The following is a 26,195-nucleotide window of genomic DNA, read 5'->3' on the forward strand; positions in this document are numbered from 1 at the left end:
CAATTTTACATAGAAACCCAAGATATGACCAAAACACGATATTTTCAAACCTTTGGCTCAAATCTGAGGACAGATTTGAAAATGTATACTTTTCAAAGGAAAAGTGTATGGGACCACCCTAACGATATTTGAAAATTGTCCAACTGTATGTTTTTCCATGTATTTTTGTTCGCTGAATCTCAATCTGTCCTCAGATTTGAGCCAAGTTTAGAAAAAACATCCCTAAGTTTTTTCAGCGTTTGTAGTTCGCCTGAAATTTGGCATGCGCCATTCCGAGATATTTAACCCTCTACTGCCCTAATTTATTTTCGAATAATTTGAGCAAACTTTTGATCTGTGGAAAACTTTACTTCGCTAGTTATATGTTTTTTTTTCTTTTTAAGTATTTATATTTAAATTTATCTTGTTTAGTTTATGTTATTTATATTAACATTTATCTTGTTTAGTTTATGTTTGTTTCTGACAGTATTTGGCTTGTGCTAACACCTTTTGTCTTTTTAATTTTTTCATGTTTTTAAAGCCACATTTTCATTTTTTTGTTTGCTAGTTTTTCACATGTTTTACTCGAGACCATTTTCATTTAAATTGTTTAAAATTGCTTAGAGGCATAGTCTGGGACAATACAAATAGTACGTTATACTTATTTTTACTTCCAACATCAAATTATTAGCTCTACAGCCTTGGCGTTCTCGATTGCGAGATTCCTACTCGAAACTAAGTGTCCGAAGGCTTGATTGTTGAGGCAATTGCAAACCTCTTTTTACACCTTAGACCCGAGATTCGAACTGACGACCTTTGGATTGTGAGTCGAACTGCCTACCAGCGACACCAGCCGACTGGGTGAGAGGCAACCACGCTTACCCCTACACCGCGGGTCCAGGCTTATTTTTACATATAATATCGAAAAATTGAGTAAAAACAAAGCCAAAGTCGACCCCAGAAAAAAATACAAAAAAAAATGCAAAGTGACATGAAACAAATCACACCTCCAACCCTAAAAATTTCTTGAATTTTAAAAGTTCTTCTTAAACATCGAAAATCATTGAATAAATAATTTTTGACTAATTTTTAGATCAAAACTCGCCTAAAGCGGGATTGGGTTGTAGAGAATTAAGTTTTAAAATTGCAATTTTTTTCAAAATTGCTGTAACTTTTGACCTTTTACTTCCTAATTGACCTGTCAAAAAATAAAAATTATAAAAGTTTGATTTTCAAATTACCCTTATCGTGAACCACCCTAATTTTCAACCAAACAAAAAGTTGCCCCTTTCCATTTGTAATAACTCTTCTGAAGACACCAAAGCTCCAAAACTTCACAATTTTCCACTTAATTTTGCGATCTGGACCACTGTGTACTATTTCTTGTTGACCTTGTCAAACTACCTTACAAAACAAGAGCATGCTCTCGCAAGAAAGTTCCTCAATCTTTCCATAAGCTATTTCCTAGGATGTCCCAACAATCTTACCATGACTCACCCATTTCGCTTCGTCACCCCGATAGAAAGAGAGAGAGTGTGTTGCCCACATTAGCACTGACCTTTGCAGCACCCAAAAGTGCAAATGACGGTCAATTGCCACCGCCAATCACCATTATACGGTGTAGCATGAAAATTGCTTTACGAAAAATAAAAAAGAAAATCTCCCACCTGACCCACTCTGCCTGCTGCTTGCTATACCCAGCTTTGCATAGTGTGGCACGCCATCAAATGAAAAATGCCCACCGAAATTTTCATATGACCATCAAATGGTGACTACCACCTTCGCGCCACATGATGATGCGTCCAAGTGATGAGAAGAAAGCTCACAGTTGAGTTGCGGAGTTGGCGCCGTGTGTATAAATATTCTGGTCAAATTCTGCATCATCATCAGTACAGCTTCAGCAACTCAGCAGAACAAATCAACCCAACTTCAAGATGTTCAAGGTATTATTAGCTAAAATTAACAATAAATCGCTTAGAATCACCCACCTTTTGAAATTTTCTAATCTTTACCTCAAATTCCCACTAACAGATCTTCGCCCTGGTTGCCTGCATGGCCGTCATCGCCGCTGCCTACGAGGACGCCCACCCCAAGTACAAGTACGAGTACGGAGTAAAGGACTCCAAGACCCACGACCACAAGAGCCAGTGGGAGAGTCGCGATGGAGATGTCGTCAAGGGACAGTACACCCTGGATGAGGCCGATGGAACTCACCGCGTGGTGGACTACGCCTCGGACCACAAGGCTGGATTCCAGGCCCATGTCCAGCGTATGGGACACGCCGCCCACCCCCACGGAGAGAGCTACGCCAACATTGACCAGCACCATTAAGGAGGGTGAACTGACCTTGTGTACCGTGTACATGCACTACTGCTAGCGAACAAATGGAAAAGAAATTATAATGACTGAACATTAAACAGCGTCTGAGTCAACCTGAAAAAGTTGTGTTTTATTTATTGAAATGGTGGCATGAAATTGTAAGAGAATTTCTCAATTTCGTTCAAGGTGATGATAACCATTCCCAAAAACTAGACACATCTGGCATTAATTGAAATGTTGGGCTTAATAACAACACGACTCGATTTTAATCATTTGTTGGTGTTGAACAGCAATAACAAGATGTTTACACAAGTATATACACAACCAAATAACTTGATTGTCTTACATTGTTTTTGTTGCTGTTACAAGCCAGATCATTGCAGTTTTTCCTTGATGTTGCAACTCGCTTTAAAACACAATTGTACCTGCTGTAATGATAAATTTGTTACTAAGAAAAAAAAGGATTGTTTTAAAATAACTCGATCTTCACCGATTTCGAGCAAATTTGGAAAGAACGTTCATCTATCGATAGTTAAAAGAAATCCGAAGTTTGGGGCCGATTGGACCATCCCTGTTTCATTGGCACCCCCCTCTTTTTTGACGATTTTATTCGTTTACTCGTAACTTTTCAACTATTTGACCAGAAGATTTTCATCTAGTTGCATTGTATGGGAAATTGATTAAGGAGTTCATTAAAAATCAATTATCAACCCTCAAATGCCTTCCAATATTGTTTATTCGCAGTTTGGAAACTCAACTTGCCAACCTCCTGTGGCCGAATGGTTACGGGTTTCGCCTCATAAGCGGAAAGTCATGGGTTCTTCTCAGGGTGACAGCCTTAGGTTTAAGTTCAGAGGTAGCAGCAACCGCCTAAATATAAAACGGTTGCTTCACGTGCTCTTCAAGCATAGGGGGATGGCGTCGCTATTTTTAAACCGCATTTTCCAATTTTTCACATCGAAACCGACTACTTTATCGACTTCATTTTGCTGGGTGAGATGGGAAGCCGTCTATTTTTAGACGATGACTCAGCACTTTTCCACTCTTGCACTTAAAAAAACCAGATGGCAGCACGATGTAACGCCACGTCCCTATGTGATCGATCATGGGATATTCCTTTGCGCCTCTTCCCAAAATACTTTCCTCGTGTCTTCGCATGTAAATAATGCTCAGCCGATCGGTATTGCACTGCAGTCCAGTCGCATTGTCCAGATCAGAGCAAAGGAAACACCGCAAGAGTAGCGCCGCAAAAAGACAATTGTCTTTACAAGACCCCGCGCGGCAAATAATAGCTGCTGGGAAGAGCTTGAAAAATGACACGAAAAAATTTTCACCGCGGTTCTAGCGATACAAAGCGCACAAGGCACAAGGAATGGAGTTTACAGCATCTGGATGGAACAGCACTTTTCCTCTCAATAGGAACTCTGTTATAGATCTGGAAATGCTTTTAAAATAACAGTAAAAATGGGTAGCATGATACAATAGTCCTTGTAATCAGGATTCCGTGTCTTGATACTCAAACAGAAAAAAAGTCTCAAACTAAACCAAACCAACGCCGAGAAACAGCCCTTCAAAAATAAATTCTAAAAAATAAAACGCCTCCTCGGTCTTAGTGAATTTGTTTGAACAAATATAGCTATTTTAACATAATAGATTAATTCAAGATCTAATACATATGTGTAAAAAACAACAGAGTTAATTAATTTGTCTGCAGAATTGTTAACAAACTTTCCAAATCACGTTTTTTTTATTCGACTTGCACTTAACATGGACTTAATGACATAGATCGCATCATTGATTCTTTTTTTGCAAATTTCCATAATATCTTCAAATCTGAGGAAATGATTTTATGGTTTGATGAACTCTTTTCAAAAAGCAATACTCTGAAAATACTCTTTATATGATGTTTTAAGTACCAAAAATCATTACAAATTATAGTTTATGTTTTGTTACATCGTTTCTGGCTTGGATCAAAAAAGGGGGCAAGGAAGAAAAAAAACATATAACGGTAATTTTGTATTAAAATGCTTAGACCATACAAGGTAAACGTAGATTTTATTTGAAGTCTTCCAACCTCGTCAAAATTTTCTCAAAAAACTAGAAAGCAAAAAAATATAACTTATTGGAACTAAAAATTTCATTGCAAAACCCAAATTAAAAATGTATTTTTGGATCACAGGAAGGAAAAAGACGTGAAACTTGGGAAAATAAATATTATCATGAATTGTCCACGAAAGGGGAACGGGGGGGGGGGGTCTGAGATTTCAAAAATGTGTTACGTGGTTTATGAATGGTCCCTTTTTTATAAAAGCATATCTGTAATAATAAACATAGCATTTTGTGACACTTTTTGCTGAATTTGTTTAAGGCTTTGAAAGGTATCATTCCTGGTTGGCCATGCGGCGGCCATGTTTGTAAAAGTAAGTCTTCTTCTCTGCCGTTTTACGGCGATATGATGTATACGCCATCGAGGTGATTTTGCTGTAGACACGATTTTCTGTTTTTGTTCATTTTTTCAATTTAAAATGACTAATTTAAGGTCTGCTCTGTAGAAACTGTTAAAAAGTACAATAAAAATGTGGCCCCTACAAAATTTCTTGTTTTTTTCCTATTCTCTACGATTTTAAACCACAAACATCATTTGGCCGAAAAAATAGCAATAAAAAATCACTACTTTTACTTCCCAATGATGTATGTATACATTGCTTGATCAAAGCTGGCTACTAGGCTGGCTATATTTTTTGTGCCAGCTATTTTGACAGCTGAGCGGATCCCTTAATACATTGTCCACGTGGATACTTTAGGGGAGGGGGAGGGTATTAGGGAGCGTTCTTTTATTACGTAACACAGTTGGGGGGAGGGGGGGTTGGAGGCCGTGTTACGCTCCATACAAAATTTTTAAAATTTGTATGGAAATTTTGTTACTAGTGGGGGAGGGGGTCTAAAAATCCGTTTTTTTGCGTTACGTAATAAAAGAACGCTCCCTTAGCGATTGTCTACGCTCCATAAACACATTTTTTTGCATGAACAATTGTCCACAAGGGAGGTGGGTGGGTTTAGAATTTTCAAAAAAGTATCTACGTGGATGTGGATAAGGTGTCATCCATTAAGTACGTCACATTAAAATTAGCCAAAATTTACTCCACCCCCCTTTGTCACGATTTCCCTATGCTTTTAACACGCAATGTCACGCTTACTCAAAACCCCCCTCTTCCCACAGAACGTGACGTACTTTATGGATGACGCCTATTGGACGTCCCCTAAGAATTAAATCGAAATAATGTAAGAAAATATTGCCAAGTCTTGATTTGGTCCCAAAACTTTAAATCAATATTCAAACAGAATTGAACATTCAAACAGAATTGAATTTGACTTCTAGCAATTCTCAATGTATACATACATCATGATGAGTAAAATTGGCGTATACATCATTGTTTGTTTGCTTAATAAAATGGCCCCCAGAGCAGTTTTTTGAAAAATTCTTTCGTCAGGAGGTAGCTTTTAAGATTCTTTATCAGACTGTGCAATAAAATTGAAAATGTCCAAAATGGCGTATACATCATATCGCCGTAAAACGGCAGTTCTGGTCCAACCTCAAAACTATTTCATATTTAAAAATACCAAGAATTTGTGGTTTTGTATATAAAAAAATGTAGTATGAGGTAAATTATATATCCCAGTTGAAAAAATAATGCTTCGAAAATTTTGTTTTCAAGTATGACAACACTGTTTCATCGAAGAAACTACAGCTTCGGCGAGATCAACATATCGTCAGTTGTGTGCTATTTTGTGACAACGACCATTTAGTACTTTTCGAGAAAATCGATTTTTGAAGTTTGTTGGTGAATAAATTCAATACTAAGAATGATAGAGCCAAACTTTTTGAAGCAATCGGTTCGTATACTATCGCTTAACAAATGCATCAAGTTTCAACTTATTTGGTCAAAAGATACAGTAAATTATGTAATCAAAAATCTGAAAAGCACGTGTCGCAAGTGTGTTTCGAAAGTAAAATTGTACTACGTGTCACAAGTGAGCACAGAATTCCCATACAAACTAAAATAGACTTATAAATCAATAGATTAACCGACTTAATCAGTATATTTTCAAAAACAAAAGATTGCATTGGTTTCAGAAAATGTGTATCAATATAAATTTGTGAAAAACAAAAAAAAATCCACATTTTCCAACAACATGCATGACGTGTCACGAGTGGGCACGATCATTTTGATGTCTATGTCACAAGTGTGTATTGCGATAGCCGGGAAACGGAAGCGAGTTTCCAAAATCGGGTTAAAGCATCTTGTAGTGTTTGTTAAGTATAGCAAAACGTCATCATTAACTCATTTTCGACCAAAATGGTCTATGTCACAAGATAGCACACAGCTGACGATATGATCTTATTTTGGTTTTCGGCAAAAAAAACCCCGAATGTGCTTCTTCTATTGTTGTAAATGTCATTGTAACGGTCATGGGGAAGGAAGACACACGTTAGAAGCACTAGACTATTTTTAATAAATAATCTTATTTTGGTAAGCACTCCTAAACACAAACAAATTAGACGCTATTCAGCCAAACCACCCATCAACCTTGATCATAAACCACGCTCTTCTACGGCATAGAACAGCCAAACGCGGTTTCTAAGATTTGACTAAAACGGAACTTTCGCACATCGCATGGTACTAGCAAATTCACATTAAGAGGTGGCGCGTTTCACTAATTAATTTAAACGGTTTCTTAACCACTATTGTCGCAACCTAATATGCTTTTAGTAGAAGCAGTTCGTCGGAATAATGCTATTGTATAAATTAGCGTTCCGCTGCGCCAACAAATCACAGTTCTCATCTAGGCTTTCAATCAAGTGGATCAAATACAGTTCCTCAACCATGTTTAAGGTAGAGCGCGTTTGATTTGCCTACATACTAATTTTACTAATTCCTTCTCGAATTCCTTCTCCCAGTTTGTCCTGGTTCTTGCCCTGGCGGTGGCCGTTTCCGCTCAGTGGGAAGGTGGCTTCGAGGGAGGCTACGGAGGTGAGCACAAGGATTACCACCATTCTCACCCCAAGTACAAGTTCGAGTATGGCGTGAAGGATCACAAGACCGGAGACCACAAGAGCCAGTGGGAGTCCCGGGATGGGGATGTCGTCAAGGGTGCTTACACGCTGCACGAGGCCGATGGAACCAAACGCATTGTGGAGTACTCGTCCGATAAGCACAACGGATTCCAGGCCCATGTCAAGCGGGTCGGACATGCCCATCACCCGCAGGTTTACGGACACCACGAGGGAGGTCACTACGGTGGAGAGTCGTCGTCCTTCGGAGGGTTCGGCAACGGTGGATATGGCCATGGGCACGGACATGCCAGCAGCTACGCCAACAACAACTTGTACTCCCACCATCATTAAAGTGTCACCGGATGATCTCTTGATAGTTTAATGCTTCTGAATCTATCGCTCCGTCCTCAGCTTTTCTTTGTAAATATGTTTGTTTTTATTTTCCTTATGATTTCACAAACTGTAAATACAAAAAATATTGTTCTCCAAAAACAAACTTCATTTGTCTTCTTCAAATCAACATTTCATGCTTTCTGATAGTATGTTTGGCAGGATAATGATTTGGTCCTATTTTCATCTACACATTTTCACTACTTATGCAACTTATTTTGCAAAACTTCAGAATGAAATCTATTTGCTACCCATCATGATATTAATGACTTCATTTCAGAAATTTGAAATCGCTTTCTGAGACAATCGTCGCTTGTGTACTATCTTGTGACACGTCCTATCTTTTTACAGCAGACGTGTCACAAAAAAGCACACAAGTGACGATATATAGAATCCACAAAAATCAATTCTGTCACAGCTATAGTTTTGAAGAAATGATTTTTAATATATATTTATAATATATATGTATGCGCAAAATTGGCCAATGAAACAGTATGAAAAAAATACAGATTAATTATTTTTTTCTAGCACCTTAATTTATAGAAACGTGGTACAAGTTCACATCAACTCAAATTTTGCATAGAGCTGTTCTGCCAAGCCTTTTAAACTGTGTGGATGAGCTAATGGGCAAAGATATGTTTTGGTCATAAAAAAAGATATGACACATTCCGCCGTGACGTTGCAACGCTTTGACTTTTCTTTTTTCAGTATTTCGGCTATAACTAAAAAATTACATTGAAAAGGTACATATGTTATTACAGTTTCGGAAAGTACATTAAATTTACTATAAGAAACAATGTTGAAACATTATTTTGAGCAAATATTCTATTTTTGAGAGGGGAATATGTAGCGTGACGTTGCAACGCGTGACTTTTTCTCAACCCTGACCCAATTCATGTTTCGCCATTAACTCTGCTCTGTTTAATGGCAAATTTGGAGTTCTTCTTCCGTTTTTAGTGTAAAATTGGCCAACAAATCTAATGCAATCATTAGTTTTACGAAAAAATTAAACCTCGATTTTTAAATACCACTTACATGCGTTGCAACGTCACGAAATTTTAGTTTCAAAATAAATCATAGTTTTTGTTAGGCTGAACAACTGTAGGTTAAGATTTGATTATAAGACATTAAGAGATACAGTTAAACCTCGCATATGCACCTCATATGGGGGTTTCTTATGCGAAGCACGCATATGCGAGGTACAGGGCTTATGGGATTTTGGCTATATGGGAGACATGGGCTATATTTTTATAAAAAATCAACTAAACTATACAAATTTATAGTGTTTTGGAATCGTTATGATGTCAGCTTTACAGCTACACCAAATTTACATGGTTTACGATGTTCTAGGTCATCCGAAACTTCGTCAAGTTAAGGCCTATGTGTTCAACGCCGTACAAGTATGAGGTAGGCGATTTGACTGTGGTTTTGACCACAGGTCATATCCGGATAACCTCAGGGAGGTTCAGGGACTAGTCTACCGATATGTGGTGATGTTCTGGGTCTTCTGTAGAGTCCCTGAAGGTACGTCCGATGGGTCTACCGCCGTAACACGGCAGAGGTCGGTAGTTTTAGACCTCAGATCATATCCGGATAGCCTCAGGGAGGTTCAGGGACTAGTCTACCGGTATGTGGTGATGTTCTGGGTCTTCTGTAGAGTCCCGGGAGGTACGACCGATGGGTCTACCGCCGTAACACGGCAGAGGTCGGTGTTTTTTGACCTCAGATCATATCCAGATAGCCTCAGGGAGGTTCAGGGACTAGTCTACCGATATGTGGTGATGTTCTGGGTCTTCTGTGGAGTCCCGAGAGCTACGCCTGAAGGGTCTACCGCCGTAACAAGGCAGAGGTCGGTGGTTTTTGACCACAGATCATATCCGGATAGCCTCACGGAGGTTCAGGGACTAGTCTACCGATATGTGGTGATGTTCTAGGTCTCCTGTAGATTCCCGGGAGTTACGGCCGATGGGTCAACCACCGTAAGAAGATAGAGGTCAGATTTTTTTGACCTCAGATTATATCCAGATAGCCTCAGGGAGGTTCAGGGACCAGTCTACCGATATTTGGAAATGTTCTGGGTCTTCTGTGGAGTCCCGGGAGCTACGCCTGAAGTGTCTACCGCCGTAACAAGGCTGAGGTCGATGGTTTTTGACCTTAGATCATATCCAGATAGACTCAGGGAGGTTCAGGGACTAGTCTACCGATATGTGGAGATGTTCTGGGTCTTCTATAGAGCCCCGGGAGTTACGACCGACGGGTCTACCGCCGTAACAAGGCAGAAGTCGGTGGATTTTGACCTCAGATCATTTCCGGATAGCCTCAGGAAGGTTCGTGGACTAGTCTACCGATATGTGGTGATGTTCTGGGTCTTCTGTAGAGTCCCGGGAATTACGGTCAATGGGTCTACCGCCGTAGCATGGCAGAGGTCGGTGGATTTTGACCTAAGATCATATCCAGATAGCCTCAGGGAGATTAAGGGACTAGTCTACCGATGTGTGGTGATGTTCTGGGTCTTCTGTAGAGTCCCAGGAGTTACGGTCAATGGGTCTACCACCGAAATAAGGCAGAGGTCACTGGATTTTGATCTTAGATCATATCAGGATAGCCTCAGGACGGTTCAGGGACTAGTCTACCGATGTGTTATGATCTTTTGGGTCTTCTGTAGAGTCCCGGAAGTAACGGCCCTGAGGCTATTCGGATATGATCTGAGATCAAAAACCACAGACCTATATCTTGTTACGGCGGTAGACCCATCGGCCGTAACTCCCGGGATCTTACAAAAGACCTATCACATCGGTAGACTAGCCCCAGAACCTCCCTGAGGCTATCCGGATATGATCTGAGGTCAAAAACCTCCGACTTTTATCTTGTTACGGTGGTAGACCCAACGGCCGTAGCTCCCGAAATCTTAAAAAACACCCAGAACATCACCACACATCGGTAGACTAGTTACGGCTGTAGACCCATTGACCGTTACTCCCGAGACTCTACAGAAGACCCAGAATATTACCACACATCGGTAGACTAGTCCCTGAACCACCCTGAGGCTATCTGAATATGATCTGAGGTCGAAAACTTCCGACCTCTATCTTGTTACGGTGGTAGACCCATCGGCCGTAACTCCCGGGACTTTACAGGAGACCCAAAACATCACCACATATCGGTAGACTAGTCCCTGAACCTCCGTGAGGCTATCCGGATATGATCTGTGGTCAAAAACCACCGACCTCTGCCTTGTTACGGCGGTAGACCCTTCAGGCGTAGCTCTCGGGACTCCACAGAAGACCCAGAACATTTCCACATATCGGTAGACTAGTCCCTGAACCTCCCTGAGGCTATCTGGATATGATCTGAGGTCAAAAAACACCGACCTCTGCCGTGTTACGGCGGTAGACCCATCGGACGTACCTCGCTGGACTCTACAGAAGACCCAGAACATCACCACATATCGGTAGACTAGTCCCTGAACCTCCCTGAGGCTATCTGGATATTATCTAAGGTCAAAACCCATCGACCTCTGCTTTGTTACGGCGGTAGACCCGTCGGTCGTAACTCCCGGGACTCTATAGAATACCCAGAACATCTCCACATATCGGTAGACTAGTCCCTGAACCTCCCTGAGGCTATCCGGATATGATCTGTGGTCAAAAACCACAGTCAAATCGCCTACCTCATACTTGTACGGCGTTGAACACATAGGCCTTAACTTGACGAAGTTTCGGATGATCTAGAACATCGTAAACCATGTAAATTTGGTGTAGCTGTATAGCTGACTTCATAACGATTCCAAAACACTATAAATTTGTATAGTTTAGATGATTTTTTATAAAAATATAGCCTATGTCTCCCATATAGCCAAAATCCCATAAGCCCTGTACCTCGCATATGCAACTCTTGCGACAAAATCGAATCAGGTGGAATGACTCGTATATGCAAAGTTGCATATGCGAGGCGCTCTTATACGAGGTTTAACTGTAGTACAAGGACATGTGAATTGATTGGCCCGCCCATTAGACCCCCCCCCCCCCCATTACCGCTTTCACAGTAGCAGTATGATTTACTAAGTTTTCCAAAGCGTTTTCAAAATATTTTTTTTGTATTATTTCATTATCACGAAGGACAAACCCCCCCCCCCCCTTTCCCGTCCTCTATTCATGTTACGGGACGTCCATGCATTACGTAACGGCGTAATATCAAGGGGGAGGGGGAAGGGTACAAGGATTTATACAAAAAAAAAGTGTATCAGAAATGTATTACCAGGGGGTGGAGGGGGTCTAAAAATATAAATGTTTTGTTACGTAATGCAAGAACGCTCCCTTAATATTGTAATGGCTTTGGACAATTTACAAAACACGTGGAAGTTTTAGAAAGGAGGTAAGGAGCTTCAAGATTTCAGGAGAGATGAAATTTATAAATAAAGTGCCCATATCGTTTGTTCATGGCCCCTAAGGGGTGATCTGCAAACAACGTAACTTATTTTGTCGACTTTTGTGCTTTTTAAAATAAGTTTGAGGAAATAATAAAACTGTTTACCTGCACAACATAACATTTTATACTGCGAACATCTAAACGTTGCATACAACTTATTTAAGTAAGGGTTCGTCCAACAACAGAGTGACAAAAGTTTGTAAAAAAAACAATCAAATCACGTGATTTTTATTGTTTAATGAATTTCACTGTAATTTGACTTACATAAGGGTGTGAGATAAAAAAAAATCGTTGCGTTGTATTAGAATGAACCATCACGTAAATCAGTTTATCATAAAGAGGCCATCCAGTAACCACGTGATTATTTTTTTGAAAGTTTTAGATTTTTCCCCCTTGTGAACATCGGTCTATTTTGATTTGTTCAACAAGTTTCATAAAATACTTTTTTTTTTCGAGTTTCATACAAACTTTAGTGACGGAATTTGTGAATGACCCATGTACAATTCTTCTGTAAATATGCTCGGAAACATTATATAACAAATATATAATATTTAGTACACTTTTATCTTCAACAACCAACTACGCATACACCTTTTTGCCATTTGACCAATATGATTTAAATTTTCGTGACGTTGCAACGCAAACTTAAACCTGTTGTAACTTTGGATCTAGACAACCAATTAAGTCGCTCTAGGTTGCATTTGAAAGCTCTTTCCAAGTACAAAGAGCATCCGAAATATCAAAATGATTGAATGTTTAGTTTTTTGTTGACATAAACAAATGTCCCTTTTTCGTGACGTTGCAACGCAATAAAATGGTAAACTTACACCTTACACTAGTTTGAAAAAAATACTTAACTTAAGATAAACTGCAAACCCATGACATTTCCGTTTAGTACAACTAAAAACCTACAAAATGCAATCAAAAGAACAATTTTTGGATTTTATTTCGCTGAAAACCAGGAGTTTTTAGAAAAATGTTTTAAAACGATGATTAAATCACGAATTGATGCATAACTTAACCAACTTGTTCAAAATGATATTCAAATGATCAATTAATGAAAACCATGATTTTTGAAGCTTCAAGTAGTCTAGAATCGAGGAAAAATATCCAAATAGCTCATACACGCTTTTCAAAATTTCATCCTAAGGTGTACATTGCCGGAGAATGTGTCATATTCAATTTTAAATTTAATCAAAATATTGTACAAACCTACATGCTTGGTTCAAATGCCAACCCAATATGCAATTCCATGGTACAATTTTATGACCCGTTTCTTGCATTTTGAACTCTTTATTTGTGGTTCAGAATTTCATGAACGCTTGTTCACGATTTATTGAACTGATTTTTCTTCGTGTAGTGGTGTGGTATATGAAATGGTAAAACAACCGATTTCATTTAATTGGATAAATTTATGTAAAGTTTAACAACATCTATCAACAATTACAATATCACATTCGCGTTACATGCAGCAGCAAATGTTCCAATCTTGCAGTCAAGTGTTCTCTCGTATTTTTAATGCGTGCCTCTTCCGGTTGTTTGGTTCCGATTCCTAAATCCACCACTTAGTGATGTCCATGGACGGTCTTGACCACGGCCTCGAATCCGTTGTGGTCATCGGCCTTGTAGTCCACGATGCGGTGGGTTCCATCGGCCTCATCCAGGGTGTACTGTCCCTTGACGACATCTCCGTCCCGGGACTCCCACTGGGTCTTGTGGTCTCCGGTGTGGGCATCCTTGACGCCGTACTCGAACTTGTACTTGGGGTGGGCGTTGTAGTCCTCGTCGTGGTGGGCAGCGGCCTTTGGCGCTCCGTGCTCTCCTCCGTAGTACTGGGCAGATGCAACAACGGCCAGGCAGGCAACGAGGGCGATGATCTGGAAAGTGGAAGAAGAAGCAGTTTTGAATTAGTTAGTTTGGAATGCTTGTTAACATTATGATTATATTACTTTGAACATTTTTCCGGCTGGTTGAAGCTGATGAAGCTGTTAGAATGTGTGCTGATGAGGATGTACTGCTCAACTGATACTTTCAAGCAGTATGGTTTGATGTATTTATACCCCCCGCGGGCTGGGAGAGATGATTGACCATGCCATCTTTTGGTCGATGACGGTACGATCCACCTATGGAAGAATTTGACCGGCCGGTGTACGATCTCTTGTGGACATTGCCAGCGATGAGGTTTTGCGAAAAAATTGACTACGAGCACAGTATGAAGAGAGATTGCTGCTGTTTTTATTTCCAAAATACAGGATTACAGATAAACTCTTCATTAAAAAATCAAACTTAATTGGCATGTGAATAATCGTCAATCTGTATCTTGATAATGGTGTTCTGTTCCAGTTTTTTTTATCTTGGACAAAATTTTAAAGATTGAGGAATATGACCAGTCCGCAGAATTGTAGGGTGACTTGAAGAGAAAAACATAGGAGCATAGAGAATGAACAAGTTTCATCCAAATAAAAAAATACAAAAAAAGTCGTTTAGTGAAATCATTAACCTGCAGGTATTTAAATTGCCCGGCCAGTCAAATTCTTCTATAGGTGGATCGTACCGTCATCGACCAAAGCATGGCATGGTAAATCATCTCTCCCAGCCCGCGGGGGGTATAAATACATCAAACCATACTGCTTGAAAGTATCAGTTGAGCAGTACATCCTCATCAGCACACATTCTAACAGCTTCATCAGCTTCAACCAGCCGGAAAAATGTTCAAAGTAATATAATCATAATGTTAACAAGCATTCCAAACTAACTAATTCAAAACTGCTTCTTCTTCTTTCCCTTTCCAGATCATCACCCTCGTTGCCTGCCTGACCATTGTTGCCTCTGCCCAGTACTACGGAGGAGAGCAAGGAGCGCCAAAGGCCGCTGCCCACCACGACGAGGACTACAACGCCCACCCCAAGTACAAGTTCGAGTACGGCGTCAAGGATGCCCACACCGGAGACCACAAGACCCAGTGGGAGTCCCGGGACGGAGATGTCGTCAAGGGACAGTACACCCTGGATGAGGCCGATGGAACCCACCGCATCGTGGACTACAAGGCCGATGACCACAACGGATTCGAGGCCGTGGTCAAGACCGTCCATGGACATCACTAAGTGGTGGATTTAGGAATCGGAACCAAACAACCGGAAGAGGCACGCATTAAAAATACGAGAGAACACTTGACTGCAAGATTGGAACATTTGCTGCTGCATGTAACGCGAATGTGATATTGTATTGTTATTGTTAATAGATGTTGTTGATTATAACATATATTTATCCAATTAAATGAAATCGGTTGTTTTACCATTTTATATGTCACATCACTACACGGAGAAAAATCAGTTTAATAAATCGTGTACAAGCGTTCACGAAATTCTTAACCACAAATAAAGAGTTCTAAATACAAGAAACGGGTCATAAAATTGTACCATGGAATTGCATATTGGGTTGGAATTAGAATCAAGGCTACATACATGTGTACAATATTTTTGATTAAATTTGAAATTGTATAACTTTTTTATGACCAAAACATATCTTTGCATCATTAGCTCATCCACACAATTTAAAAGGCTTGGCAGTACAGTTCCATACAAAATTTGAGTTGGTGTGAACTTGTACCACGTTTCTATAAATAAAGTTGCTAGAAAAAATAGTTAATCTGTATTTTTTCATACTGTTCCATTGACCAATTTTGCGCATACTAATATTGAAAATCATTTCTTTAAAACTATAGCTGTGACAGAATTGATTTTTGTGGATTCTATATATCGTCACTTGTGTGCTTTTTGTGACACGGCTGCTGTAAAAAGATAGGACGTGTCACAAGATAGTACACAAGCGACGATATGTTGAACTGATTAGATCCAAAACACTTTGAAATATGTACCCGGACACTAAAAGAATTGCTTCGAAATCCGTTTTGGTTTGGCTGATTAAAACAACAATAATTCGCAAGATAACGCAATTTCTATCGTTTTCCTTTTTATGGAGTGCAGCGTTAAAAAAAGACAAATGAGAAACTTTTCATTTTAACCAAAATTAACAACTCTGAAAATATGATTTTTTTTCCCAAATTCGATGGACTTTCAAAAAATCTCAGAAAGCGATTTCAAATTTCTGAAATGAAGTAATTAATATCATGATGGGTAGCAAATAGGTTTCACTCTGAAGTTTTGCAAAATAAGTTGCATAAGTAGTGAAAATGTGTAGATGAAAATAGGACCAAATCATTATCCTGCCAAACATACTATCAGAAAGCATGAAATGTTGATTTGAAGAAGACAAATGAAGTTTGTTTTTGGAGAACAATTTTTTTTGTATTTACAGTTTGTGAAATCATAAGGAAAATAAAAACAAACATATTTACAAAGAAAAGCTGAGGACGGAGCGATAGATTCAGAAGCATTAAACTATCAAGAGATCATCCGGTGACACTTCAATGATGGTGGGAGTACAAGTTGTTGTTGGCGTAGCTGCTGGCATGTCCGTGCCCATGGCCATATCCACCGTTGCCGAACCCTCCGAAGGACGACGACTCTCCACCGTAGTGACCTCCCTCGTGGTGTCCGTAAACCTGCGGGTGATGGGCATGTCCGACCCGCTTGACGTGGGCCTGGAATCCGTTGTGCTTATCGGACGAGTACTCCACAATGCGTTCGGTTCCATCGGCCTCGTGCAGCGTGTAAGCGCCCTTGACGACATCCCCATCCCGGGACTCCCACTGGCTCTTGTGGTCTCCGGTCTTGTGATCCTTCACGCCATACTCGAACTTGTACTTGGGGTGAGAATGGTGGTAATCCTTGTGCTCACCTCCGTAGCCTCCCTCGAAGCCACCTTCCCACTGAGCGGAAACGGCCACCGCCAGGGCAAGAACCAGGACAAACTGTGAGAAGGAATTCGAGAAGGAATTAGTAAAATTAGTATGTAGGCAAATCTAACGCGTTCTACCTTAAACATGGTTGAGGAACTGTATTTGATCCACTTGATTGGAATGCTAGATGAGAACTGTGATTTGTTGGCGCAGCGGAACGCTAATTTATACCACCAGCTTTTAGTCATGCCTAAAATGTTCTTTAAGCATAATGCGCTCACCCAAAGAACGACCTTCTAGGTTTGGTCACCGCATTTAGAAACCCTTGCGTCTATCACGCTTAACCGAGTTTTGATCTGGGATCTTCTGGGGTGGAAGCCACCCCTCGAACAGCTATAGCAGTGGCGCATAATGAACATCGGTTGGAATTCTCCATGACAACGTGACACTTTTCGCGAGCCAACCTATTAAAACCTAGATTTCACAAAGTGTGGCGCTTTCGCAAATCACCATAAAACTTTTTTTATGTCAAAGCTCAGCTCACATGGACGCGTGTATTTTATGATTGCAGCCTAATCGCGTTACATTAACTGATCATTTGTCATTTTTTCGACATTAATAATTGAAATATGTGAAAATCGTTCAAGCGATAAATCAGACACATGTGAAAACGAATGAAAAACAGCGAAAACAAATCACCAAACAGCCCTTCCAAGCCGAGCACAGTATTGTGAAGCAAATTGCCGTTTGTTGGTAGGTTCTGCTAAACTTTAGTACGATGAGTGTACGGACCGCGCGTGAGTACTTGCTGAACATGTGCTAAATTTTAGTGCCCCAGCTAGCAGCGTTTTGCAGCCATTGGTCATTTCAGTAACGAATTTAGCAGGAAACATGAGTGAAATTAGTGCCGTCGAGCTGGGTTCTGACCAAGAAGCAGGCCACTCATAATTCGTGTAGAATCAGACCTAGGTTGGTTACTGCTATAAAAATAAATTGAATGTCTTTGTTGAGAACCAGTACAAATTTGGCTTTAAAACGGACAAGTTAAATTAAGATGTCTTACCTCTGAAGAGTAATTGAGAAGAATGTTGTATGACATTTTATGGAATTCCGCCCGTGTGGATCAATCGGAACGCGCACTGGACTCACAATCCAGAGGTCGCCGGTTCGAATCCCGCGGCGGGTGCTCTAAAATTCTTTGTGTAAATATGGGTATTCGGCGCCGTCGCTCCGTGCCATACTTTCATACACTTAGGAGCCCAGGGCGGCGAAGTCCTTGTAGATAAAAAGGAAGACACTAGTGGTTGGTACTAGCAATGGTGGCCAACAGCTATAAAGTCAACTTCGTTTTCGACAAAAAAAAAGTTCGTTCAGTATTTAAAGGCCGTTACATTCATTGCATATTTTCTTTCAAAAGTTACTTTTTTCACATTATTTCTGATGAATCTGTATAACCTATTTGAAATGAAATGAGGCAAAAATAAGTAACTGTGTAAATTTTTAGTCAAATCGATTAAGATTTAGGGGTCGTTTTTGATCGATGAAGATTGTGTAGGAAAAAATATTACTGCTTCGGTTAAGCATTTCAAAGCTTTGGTCTCAAATAAAGTTTTGTGTTCAATATCAAAGTGTACGTCTTTCTGCCATGTCAATACTAGAGTGTTCAAACATTTAATTAATTTTGTTAACTATAATTGAACCCTGATTAGAAAGGGTCATACTTTCCTCGGCAGTATTGTATTGCTATCCACTCTAATCAACTTTGTTGAAGACACCTTTCTATCTCTTTATCTGCTCTTTCTACAGCATACAGCATATTTATTAGTTTCGCACTGCCAGGGGTAATGAAAATAGGTGAAGCTTTTTCTTTTGTTGGTATACGTTGGTTCAATATTGGTGCAAGGAGGAGCACCCGAGAGCTGTAAGCGGTGCTGGCGCGGTTCCGGTCGACGGGAGCATGACTTGCTGAGGTTGGAGAGAGAAGTTTTTGCTCTCTCTAGCGAGCTTTGCAGCGTGTTCGTGGATGCCAAATCATTGATGTGGAAATCTGCATCAATGAGGAAAAAGTCTGCAAATGCCTTGGAAGCCGTCTTTGCAGACTCAGCTGTATTAACATTATTCCTGGTGAGTTTGTTCCATTTAAAGCCCAGTGTGTGTGTGGATGTGAATGACTGTATGTGTGTATGGAAGTGTGTGAAAAGAGAGCAAAATGGAACTGTTGTGGTAATTTAAATCATAATGCTAATGTTCTTCTTCATCATTTTCTTCTTTTCTTATTACTATAAACTTTTAATTGTATTCTATACTAATACGAAGTTAGGAAGCGTTCTTTTATTACGTAACGCAATAACGGGGGGTAGTAGGGTGTCAGTGTCTGCTACGAAATGTTACGAAAATTGGGTAGGGGAGAGTGACGAAAAATGCTGTTACGTAACGCAAAATTTTCATATAAGTACTCATAAAAATTTGCAAAAAGACCTTTCGTTACGCGTTACAAGGGGGGTAGGGGGGATCGCTCATCTGTTACGATTTGTTACGAAGGGGGGGGGGGGGGAGGGGGGGTCAAAAATACTAAATTTTGCGCTACGTTATAAAAGAACTCCGGTCACCCGCATAATCAAAAACCATCGGGGGAATAGTCCAAACTATATTACTACTAAAAGAGATGTAGTTACTACATACTTAACCATTATCATATAGTTACGGCACTATACAAAACCATAACGAAACTGATCGTCAAATGATGACGTTTTTATTGAAGTAAATCTAATGATTCTAACTATTTTTGAACTATTTGGGGTACAATAACCTTACACTAAACAGTTCGGATTGTTTAGACAACGTGACTCAACGAAAAAATGTACAAGTCCAAATAGTTCAAACAATTTATCAACTTTATTGAGAACAATATAGCAAAATTCCACAGATTTTAGATTTTTATAGTCAGAACCTGTAAGAACTAAAAACCTACTATAAATGCTATAGTAGAACACAATTGATGGCGGCCACATTTTTTTCGATAAGTTTGTATAATCCAAATAATTTGTCAACTTACATGAAGTAAAATTACTATACACCATTCTATTTTGAATTAAAAATTTCTATAAGTCCAAATAGTTCAAACAATATTTCAACAGTATGGAGTACAATTACAGTTTGTTATATAATCCAACTATATGTTAAACGATTGGTACAAAAATTTCAACTTTTATCAAGTAAATTGATCACAGTCGATTCCTCTGGATGATAGAGAACCTTCAACACCCCCACTTCTCCTCAGATTATCAGAAAACTCCCCAAAAGAAGAAAAATGTTACGAGGGCTAATGAAATTGACTTTCACTATTCCAGAAAAAGTAGGCATGCTGTTCTTACCATACACCAAAAATATGTGTACTACATGGTAACTGTTCACTATAAAATGAGTCAATTGTTTGGACTACTTGGACTTATCGAAAAATACTTGCCCCCGAGCTTGCTCCCTTCTAACACAACATGTCACCAAAACCACTGAAAAACCACCAACAGATATAGATCAATCGGATAAGGCGGCAGCAGTTCGGCAGCAACGTAAATAACATCACATATAATGGCGGTAAACATTCACCAACTATCGATAGAACTTAAAAATCAAATTTGATTATATCCGAAGTAGTTATCACAACAATTGTAGGGTTCATTTTTGCGGTCTTTTTTAAAGTGTCGGCAAAGTAGTGTCGGTAAAGTAGTTTTTCAGAAACTATATAGGGAATAGTCAATTTTTTGGGCAATGACTATTTGACGTAAAATCCAAGTTTATGAAAATATTTACATATGTATGAAAACCTCATATAGTTTTCTGCCTAACAACTAATTTCTCATATAGTAAAATCGACCAAAACTATTTTGGGAATGGAATTAATGGTTTGATATATCGTACATATATAGTTGGGTTACAATTTAATGAATAGTAGAGACCATTTGATAAATAGTTGAGTAACTATTTGTCATAAAGTAGTTATATAGTTCATGACTATGCGGGCATGCTTGCTCATACTTGGCTAAGGGAGGGTTCTTTTATTACGTAACGCAGTTGGGGGGGGTCGGAGGTCGTGTTACGCTCCATACAAAATTTTTAAAATTTGTATGGAAATTTTTTACGAGGGGGGAGTCTAAAAACCGATGTTTTGCGTTACGTAATAAAAGAACGCTCCCTAATCATCCCAATTTATTACGTCACTTTTTAATTTCTATTTAACAATAATTTCTCCGCTAAAAAAAAATTCTTTTCTTTTGATTATAATTTTTCACAAAGTTGTTTTTAAGAAACTATCTCGTGTAGAATCGAGTCTTTAATGCTCTTCTATTTTCTTAATTTTCTTTCTCTATCAAATGTTTACCTTTGCCTACTGCCGGTTCGCGTCGCGTCCGTCGCGCTTGATTTTCGTCGTCGTCGACTTGTTTGTTGTCTCCCCTTATATGTGCGTGCATTTTTATTTTCATTTTTTGAGTGTTCCTTCCGGGCGGTTTGCGTGATTTGACAATTGATTTTGTGCATTCTGCCGGTTTCGCCGTGACCGTCGGGTTTGTAGAATTTTAAGTTTATTACAGATGAAATTCGTTAAATACAGACATCTCGTCATCGCCGCGTTTTTGATTAAAGATCGATCGTTAAATAAAAGATATTTTTGGTATTATAGCCTTTGTTTTCAATTATCTCTTAACGATTTCGCGATTTCAATAGATTCCCTTCCGTTATGTAGCATTTATGTCGCATCGCAGATTGTCACGATAGTACGCTTTACGTTTAATTAAATAATCAATTATGTAGCTCGCTCCAAATCACTCACTGAGATTAATACTTTACCCTCTTTTTACATATCGCTTTGGTTTTATCTTTCCACAGCCGGCTGTCTAAGATCAAACCGTTGATATAAAATTCAACATATAAACGGGAATTGTCTCAACAGCAGCATCCGATTGCTTGCCTTGAGAATAATACATCATCCCTCCAAACAAAACATTCGATTTTGGGTCGCATCATCATCTTCTATGATGAATCCTGACCAAACACCCTATCCTACTAACCAATTTTCAGGTTCCTGGCGCTCGTGGGGTGTAAGCACAGAGTAAATCAGCTGCCCTAGTAGCAACCTGCGCTAACTAACATTCCCGTCCCTTAAACTCGAGGTCTACAAACTGACATGGCGGGCGCCGTTGGTGGCCAATGACTGTTACCTATTCGCAACTGATCTAGCTTTGGCAATCATGGTGTTTTATCTTTTCAGCGCATTCATACATGCTGTTGATAAGGGAAACACCACTAGATCGTCGAAGCCAATGATCAGTAGTGCTGAAAGGATATTACGGTTCTGTTCAGCAACGGAGGGGCAACCATGGGTGATCTCTCATGCTCATGCTCATGCTCATGCTCTTTCTACAGCATATTTATTAATAGTCCTAGACTTCAAAAAACTGAATTTATTCTATAACTTGCTTGCAATATTTTTGGAAGTTTTGATGAAAGAACGAAGCTGCAAGCTCGTTTGCTCGCTCTCAAACTTTTCGAAAAAATCAATCAGCGGATGATTTTTTTGTGATTTTCATTGTAACCACTATTTAAAAGGATTTATTTCGTTTTGTTTACAAACATTGTTCATCTACAAACCGTGACAGATCATTTTTGGACGTGTGACATTACATCTGCAAGTGTAGTAATAAAATAGAAATTCCGCTGAATAACCCGTTGATGATTTTTTTCAGTTTTCTTTTACTGATTCTTAGTGCGCGAGAGAGGATAGCCGATTTTTTCTCTTGAAGAGCGTCAAAAGAATTTCTTTTGATTTAGATTCTTCCTTCGCTGATAACTACTTTTTTACTGTGAAATGTTATACAGCTACACACTAAACAAAATCATGGTAAACAATTATAAATGTGTTTTAATTCACATTTTTCGTTTTAATATTTTTAGTCTAAATTGAGATATAACATCATGAAAGAGGTAACATTAAACCTGAGATTTTTACACCTTCAAAATTTACACATTTTTTTACTGTGTAGTTTTTTCATACTATGGTTTCAAATATCCAATGCTTTTATTTGAAAATTGTTTTAAAATCGTAGGTTATGGAAATTACCTTCAACCGGACCCTAAGATGACAGTTTTCGTGAGTTGCGCGTATTCACCGAAAGATGGCATGTGGGCCTCGTCGGACTCCTCCCATCAAGTACGAAACTCAAAATTTGCACAGGAAACTTTTTTTTCGTGACGGCTTTTGCGGCACGCTCACTTCAACTGTTCTAGACTAATGCATAGGAATCTTTTTTTTCGTGACGGCTTTTGCGGCACGCTCACTTCAACTGTTCTAGACTAATATTTGATCGTGGCGTACAAGTTTTTAAAGAAAATGATTCCAGAATGCTTATTTTGAAGTTTTAAACCAAAACAAGGCAAAAACTATATTTATTTAAACTATTCGCCATTTTCAAAAATTTGGCTAGATAATACCGAAGGCCGCGATCTTAGGGACAAAACGGGGTACGCTCAGTTTGTATGGGAGCTGTCAATATGCTCCCGGGCTGATTACCTTCCATTTTTTAGTACAAGGTGCACCGTTTTTAACACAGTAAAAAAGATTAATTTTGGAAGGATGCAAAAAAGATAGTTAAATGTACCTCTTCTCAAAGGTAATTTAACGTCAATTTATGTAAAGCGGGTAGAATAACATTCAAACCGACATCATTTTTTTTTTTTTTTTGAGAAAAATGTTTTATAAATGTCTACTTAGGCTTGTACAAAAAACTTTAATAGTTTTTGACATGATTGAGTTTATTGAAAAATCTTAAATTTTTTTTTATTTCGATGTACAGTACCGAAAAAAAATAATTTTTCGCTAATTTACAATTGGTTCGATTTTCAATGTCAAAAATAAGAGAAGAACAAAACAATTTAACCAGTTTCTATTTTTAGATGGATAATTGGACCAATCGTTTTCGAGATATTGTGATTTAAATATAAGAACAAATTAAGTGACAGTGAGAAAAAACAATGAACAAAATCCAAAACAAATTGTTCGAAAATTCCAGCCTTTTAAAAATATTTTGTGCAGGTGTGTTTTTCCTTCATAAAATATTTTTGAACTGGATACAAAAAATAATTTTTAAATTTGGTATCATTCCGGTAGCAGATTTTGCACCATCCTAAATTTTAGCTCTTTTTAGTCTCCTATAACATATCAAAAAATCTCGAAATAAAAAAATATTTTTTTCTGAAATTTAACTTTTAGCGATAAAAAGTGGATAATTTTGCCGAGGATACCAAATCAAACATTAAATTCCTCAACAAGATACAAATTTAGGAATATTCACATGCCAATTTGTTGTAACCAGCAAGCAAATTCGTATCGGAAATTGTATCGAAAAACTAAATATGTAAAATTGCTTGACATAGGGAATACATTTTTTAAGCAATAGTGTTTTTAATGAAGAAAAGTAGGATATTTTTTACTATAGAATGCGGAAATGCAAAACCGAAACAATAATCCAGATAAAACCTTGCTTAACAATTCTCTTTTTATTGCACATTATAATAAATAAACAATCATCCCTTCACTTTCTCATAGTCATAATATCACAGCCAATGACGTCCTAATAAATCAAATCCTAGCCGTTTCTGCTCACCACCCCTGCTGTTGACCCTGGTGACCGTACACCTGCGGATGATCGGCATGACCGACGCGCTTCACCACGGCCTGGAAACCGTTGTGCTTATCGGATGTGTACTCAACCACACGCTCAGTGCCGTCAGCTTCATGCAGAGTGTAACCGCCCTTGACAACATCCCCATCGCGCTCCTCCCACTGGCTCTTGTGATCTCCGGTGTGGCCATCCTTGACGCCGTACTCGTACTTGTACTTGGGATACGCGTAGTAGTCCTTGTGTTCATCGCCGGAGCCATAACTCCCGAGACCGGAAGATTCGGGGCCGGCGCCACCGTAATATTGGGCGGACACGATCGCCGCCATTGCCACCGACAAAACAATTGCAACCTGTCGGATGAAGAATGGTTAAGAAATTATTGAAACATTTTTTCTAACTAGATCAACTTTTTGAAAATTGAGCGAAACTAAAAACTAACAAATAAATCTAATTGGCAAACTCTGTACGAAAAAAAAAACATAAAGAAGAAGCTCTGCTCGTAAGGATGCGCAACTCACCTTGAACATTTTGCTTGCTCGTTAGAAGTGTGGTGGCCCGGCCTGGTTTGGTTTGGTTTGGTTTTGGTGAAAACGCAGAGGTGAATGATGGTTCAGCTTTGATGCGCCGTCGCTTTTATAAGTCATTGTGGTCACCACGGCAAAAGTTTTAGCGGTCACGCTACCCAGTCGTGCAGAACATTCGAAATCGGTAGAATTTATTAAATTAAAACCCCGATACCGATCCAAGTCAAGTGGACACGCGACCTAGGGCTTCGTGCGCTAGAACAATTCCTAATTTAATTGTTCGGTTGGGAGACTCCTAAAAATATGGCATTATATGAAAAACATTTCAAATTTCTATCCCATCTCCTTTTCAGGCTGAAAATTATTGAATAACACGTTTTTTTTTGCATGTTCAAAATGAAAAGGGTCGTACCGCCTCACCGTCAAGATGTATACAAAAAATGGACTTCGGATTCGTGATTAGAAATTAAAATTACTCCATAGGACAAAGCTACAATAAAATCGAAGAGGGGTCAGGAATACTGCTGATCAGTTCTCTCAAATTTCAGTCATTTGATTTTTTTTTTTGTATTTTTTAATCCGACTGAAACTTTTTTGGTGCCTTCGGTATGCCCAAAGAAGCCATTTGCATCATTAGTTTGTCCATACATTTTTCCATACAAATTTGGAAGCTGGCCAAACAAAAATGATGTATGAAAATTCGAAAATCTGTATCTTTTGAAGGAATTTTTTGATTGATTTGTTGTCTTCGGCAAAATTGTAGGTTTGGATATGGACGAAACTGGAAAAAATGATACACGGTAAAAAATTTTTAGTGAATTTTTATTTAACTTATTGTCACTAAAGTTTGATTTGCAAAAAAACACTTTTTTTTTAATTTCGTAATATTAAATGTTTGGCCCTTTTGAATTGTTAATCTTGGTTTAAAAATTTGAAATATTTTTATCGAAAAGATCGAAAAATTTCACCATTTTAACATTGAAAATCGCAATTTTACGAAAAAAAAGTTTTGAAAAAGTTGG

At 38.8% G+C, this 26,195-nt stretch overlaps 4 protein-coding genes across 4 annotated transcripts; 2 read left to right on the top strand and 2 right to left on the bottom strand.

Moving 5' to 3' along the window:
- Positions 1-1,793: 1,793 nt before the first annotated feature.
- On the top strand, positions 1,794-7,800 carry LOC120421657 (uncharacterized). Its single transcript, XM_052709901.1, has 4 exons — positions 1,794-1,922; positions 2,011-2,307; positions 7,074-7,193; positions 7,259-7,800. Exons 1-4 carry the CDS (start codon positions 1,914-1,916, stop codon positions 7,703-7,705), a joined length of 873 nt encoding a protein of 290 aa, XP_052565861.1. The 5' UTR covers positions 1,794-1,913; the 3' UTR covers positions 7,706-7,800.
- A 5,699-nt stretch (positions 7,801-13,499) lies between these two features.
- Positions 13,500-14,187, bottom strand: LOC120421641 (cuticle protein 8-like). The gene is made up of 2 exons (XM_039584872.2): positions 14,122-14,187; positions 13,500-14,049 (listed from the first exon to the last, which is right to left on the bottom strand). Exons 1-2 carry the CDS (start codon positions 14,128-14,130, stop codon positions 13,738-13,740), a joined length of 321 nt encoding a protein of 106 aa, XP_039440806.1. The 5' UTR covers positions 14,131-14,187; the 3' UTR covers positions 13,500-13,737.
- A 693-nt stretch (positions 14,188-14,880) lies between these two features.
- LOC120421656 (cuticle protein 8-like) lies at positions 14,881-15,344 on the top strand. The gene is made up of 2 exons (XM_039584889.2): positions 14,881-14,889; positions 14,965-15,344. Exons 1-2 carry the CDS (start codon positions 14,881-14,883, stop codon positions 15,274-15,276), a joined length of 321 nt encoding a protein of 106 aa, XP_039440823.1. The 3' UTR covers positions 15,277-15,344.
- A 1,067-nt stretch (positions 15,345-16,411) lies between these two features.
- Positions 16,412-25,443, bottom strand: LOC120421655 (uncharacterized). The gene is made up of 5 exons (XM_052709902.1): positions 25,168-25,443; positions 24,632-24,999; positions 23,089-23,101; positions 17,111-17,269; positions 16,412-17,045 (listed from the first exon to the last, which is right to left on the bottom strand). The coding sequence occupies exons 1-5, from the start codon at positions 25,174-25,176 to the stop codon at positions 16,599-16,601; spliced, it is 996 nt and encodes a 331-aa protein (XP_052565862.1). The 5' UTR covers positions 25,177-25,443; the 3' UTR covers positions 16,412-16,598.
- Positions 25,444-26,195: the final 752 nt, after the last annotated feature.

The sequence above is a fragment of the Culex pipiens genome, chromosome 3, assembly GCF_016801865.2.
Source record: "Culex pipiens pallens isolate TS chromosome 3, TS_CPP_V2, whole genome shotgun sequence".
Taxonomy (NCBI): Eukaryota; Metazoa; Arthropoda; class Insecta; order Diptera; family Culicidae; genus Culex; species Culex pipiens.

Coding starts and splice junctions, on each gene's coding strand:
- LOC120421657 (XM_052709901.1), top strand. Junction 2,308..7,073: donor CCAACATTGACCAGCACCAT/TAAGGAGGGTGA, acceptor TGCTTTTAGTAG/AAGCAGTTCGTCGGAATAAT. Junction 7,194..7,258: donor GTTCCTCAACCATGTTTAAG/GTAGAGCGCGTT, acceptor TCCTTCTCCCAG/TTTGTCCTGGTTCTTGCCCT.
- LOC120421655 (XM_052709902.1), bottom strand. Junction 17,046..17,110: donor GTTCCTCAACCATGTTTAAG/GTAGAACGCGTT, acceptor TCCTTCTCACAG/TTTGTCCTGGTTCTTGCCCT.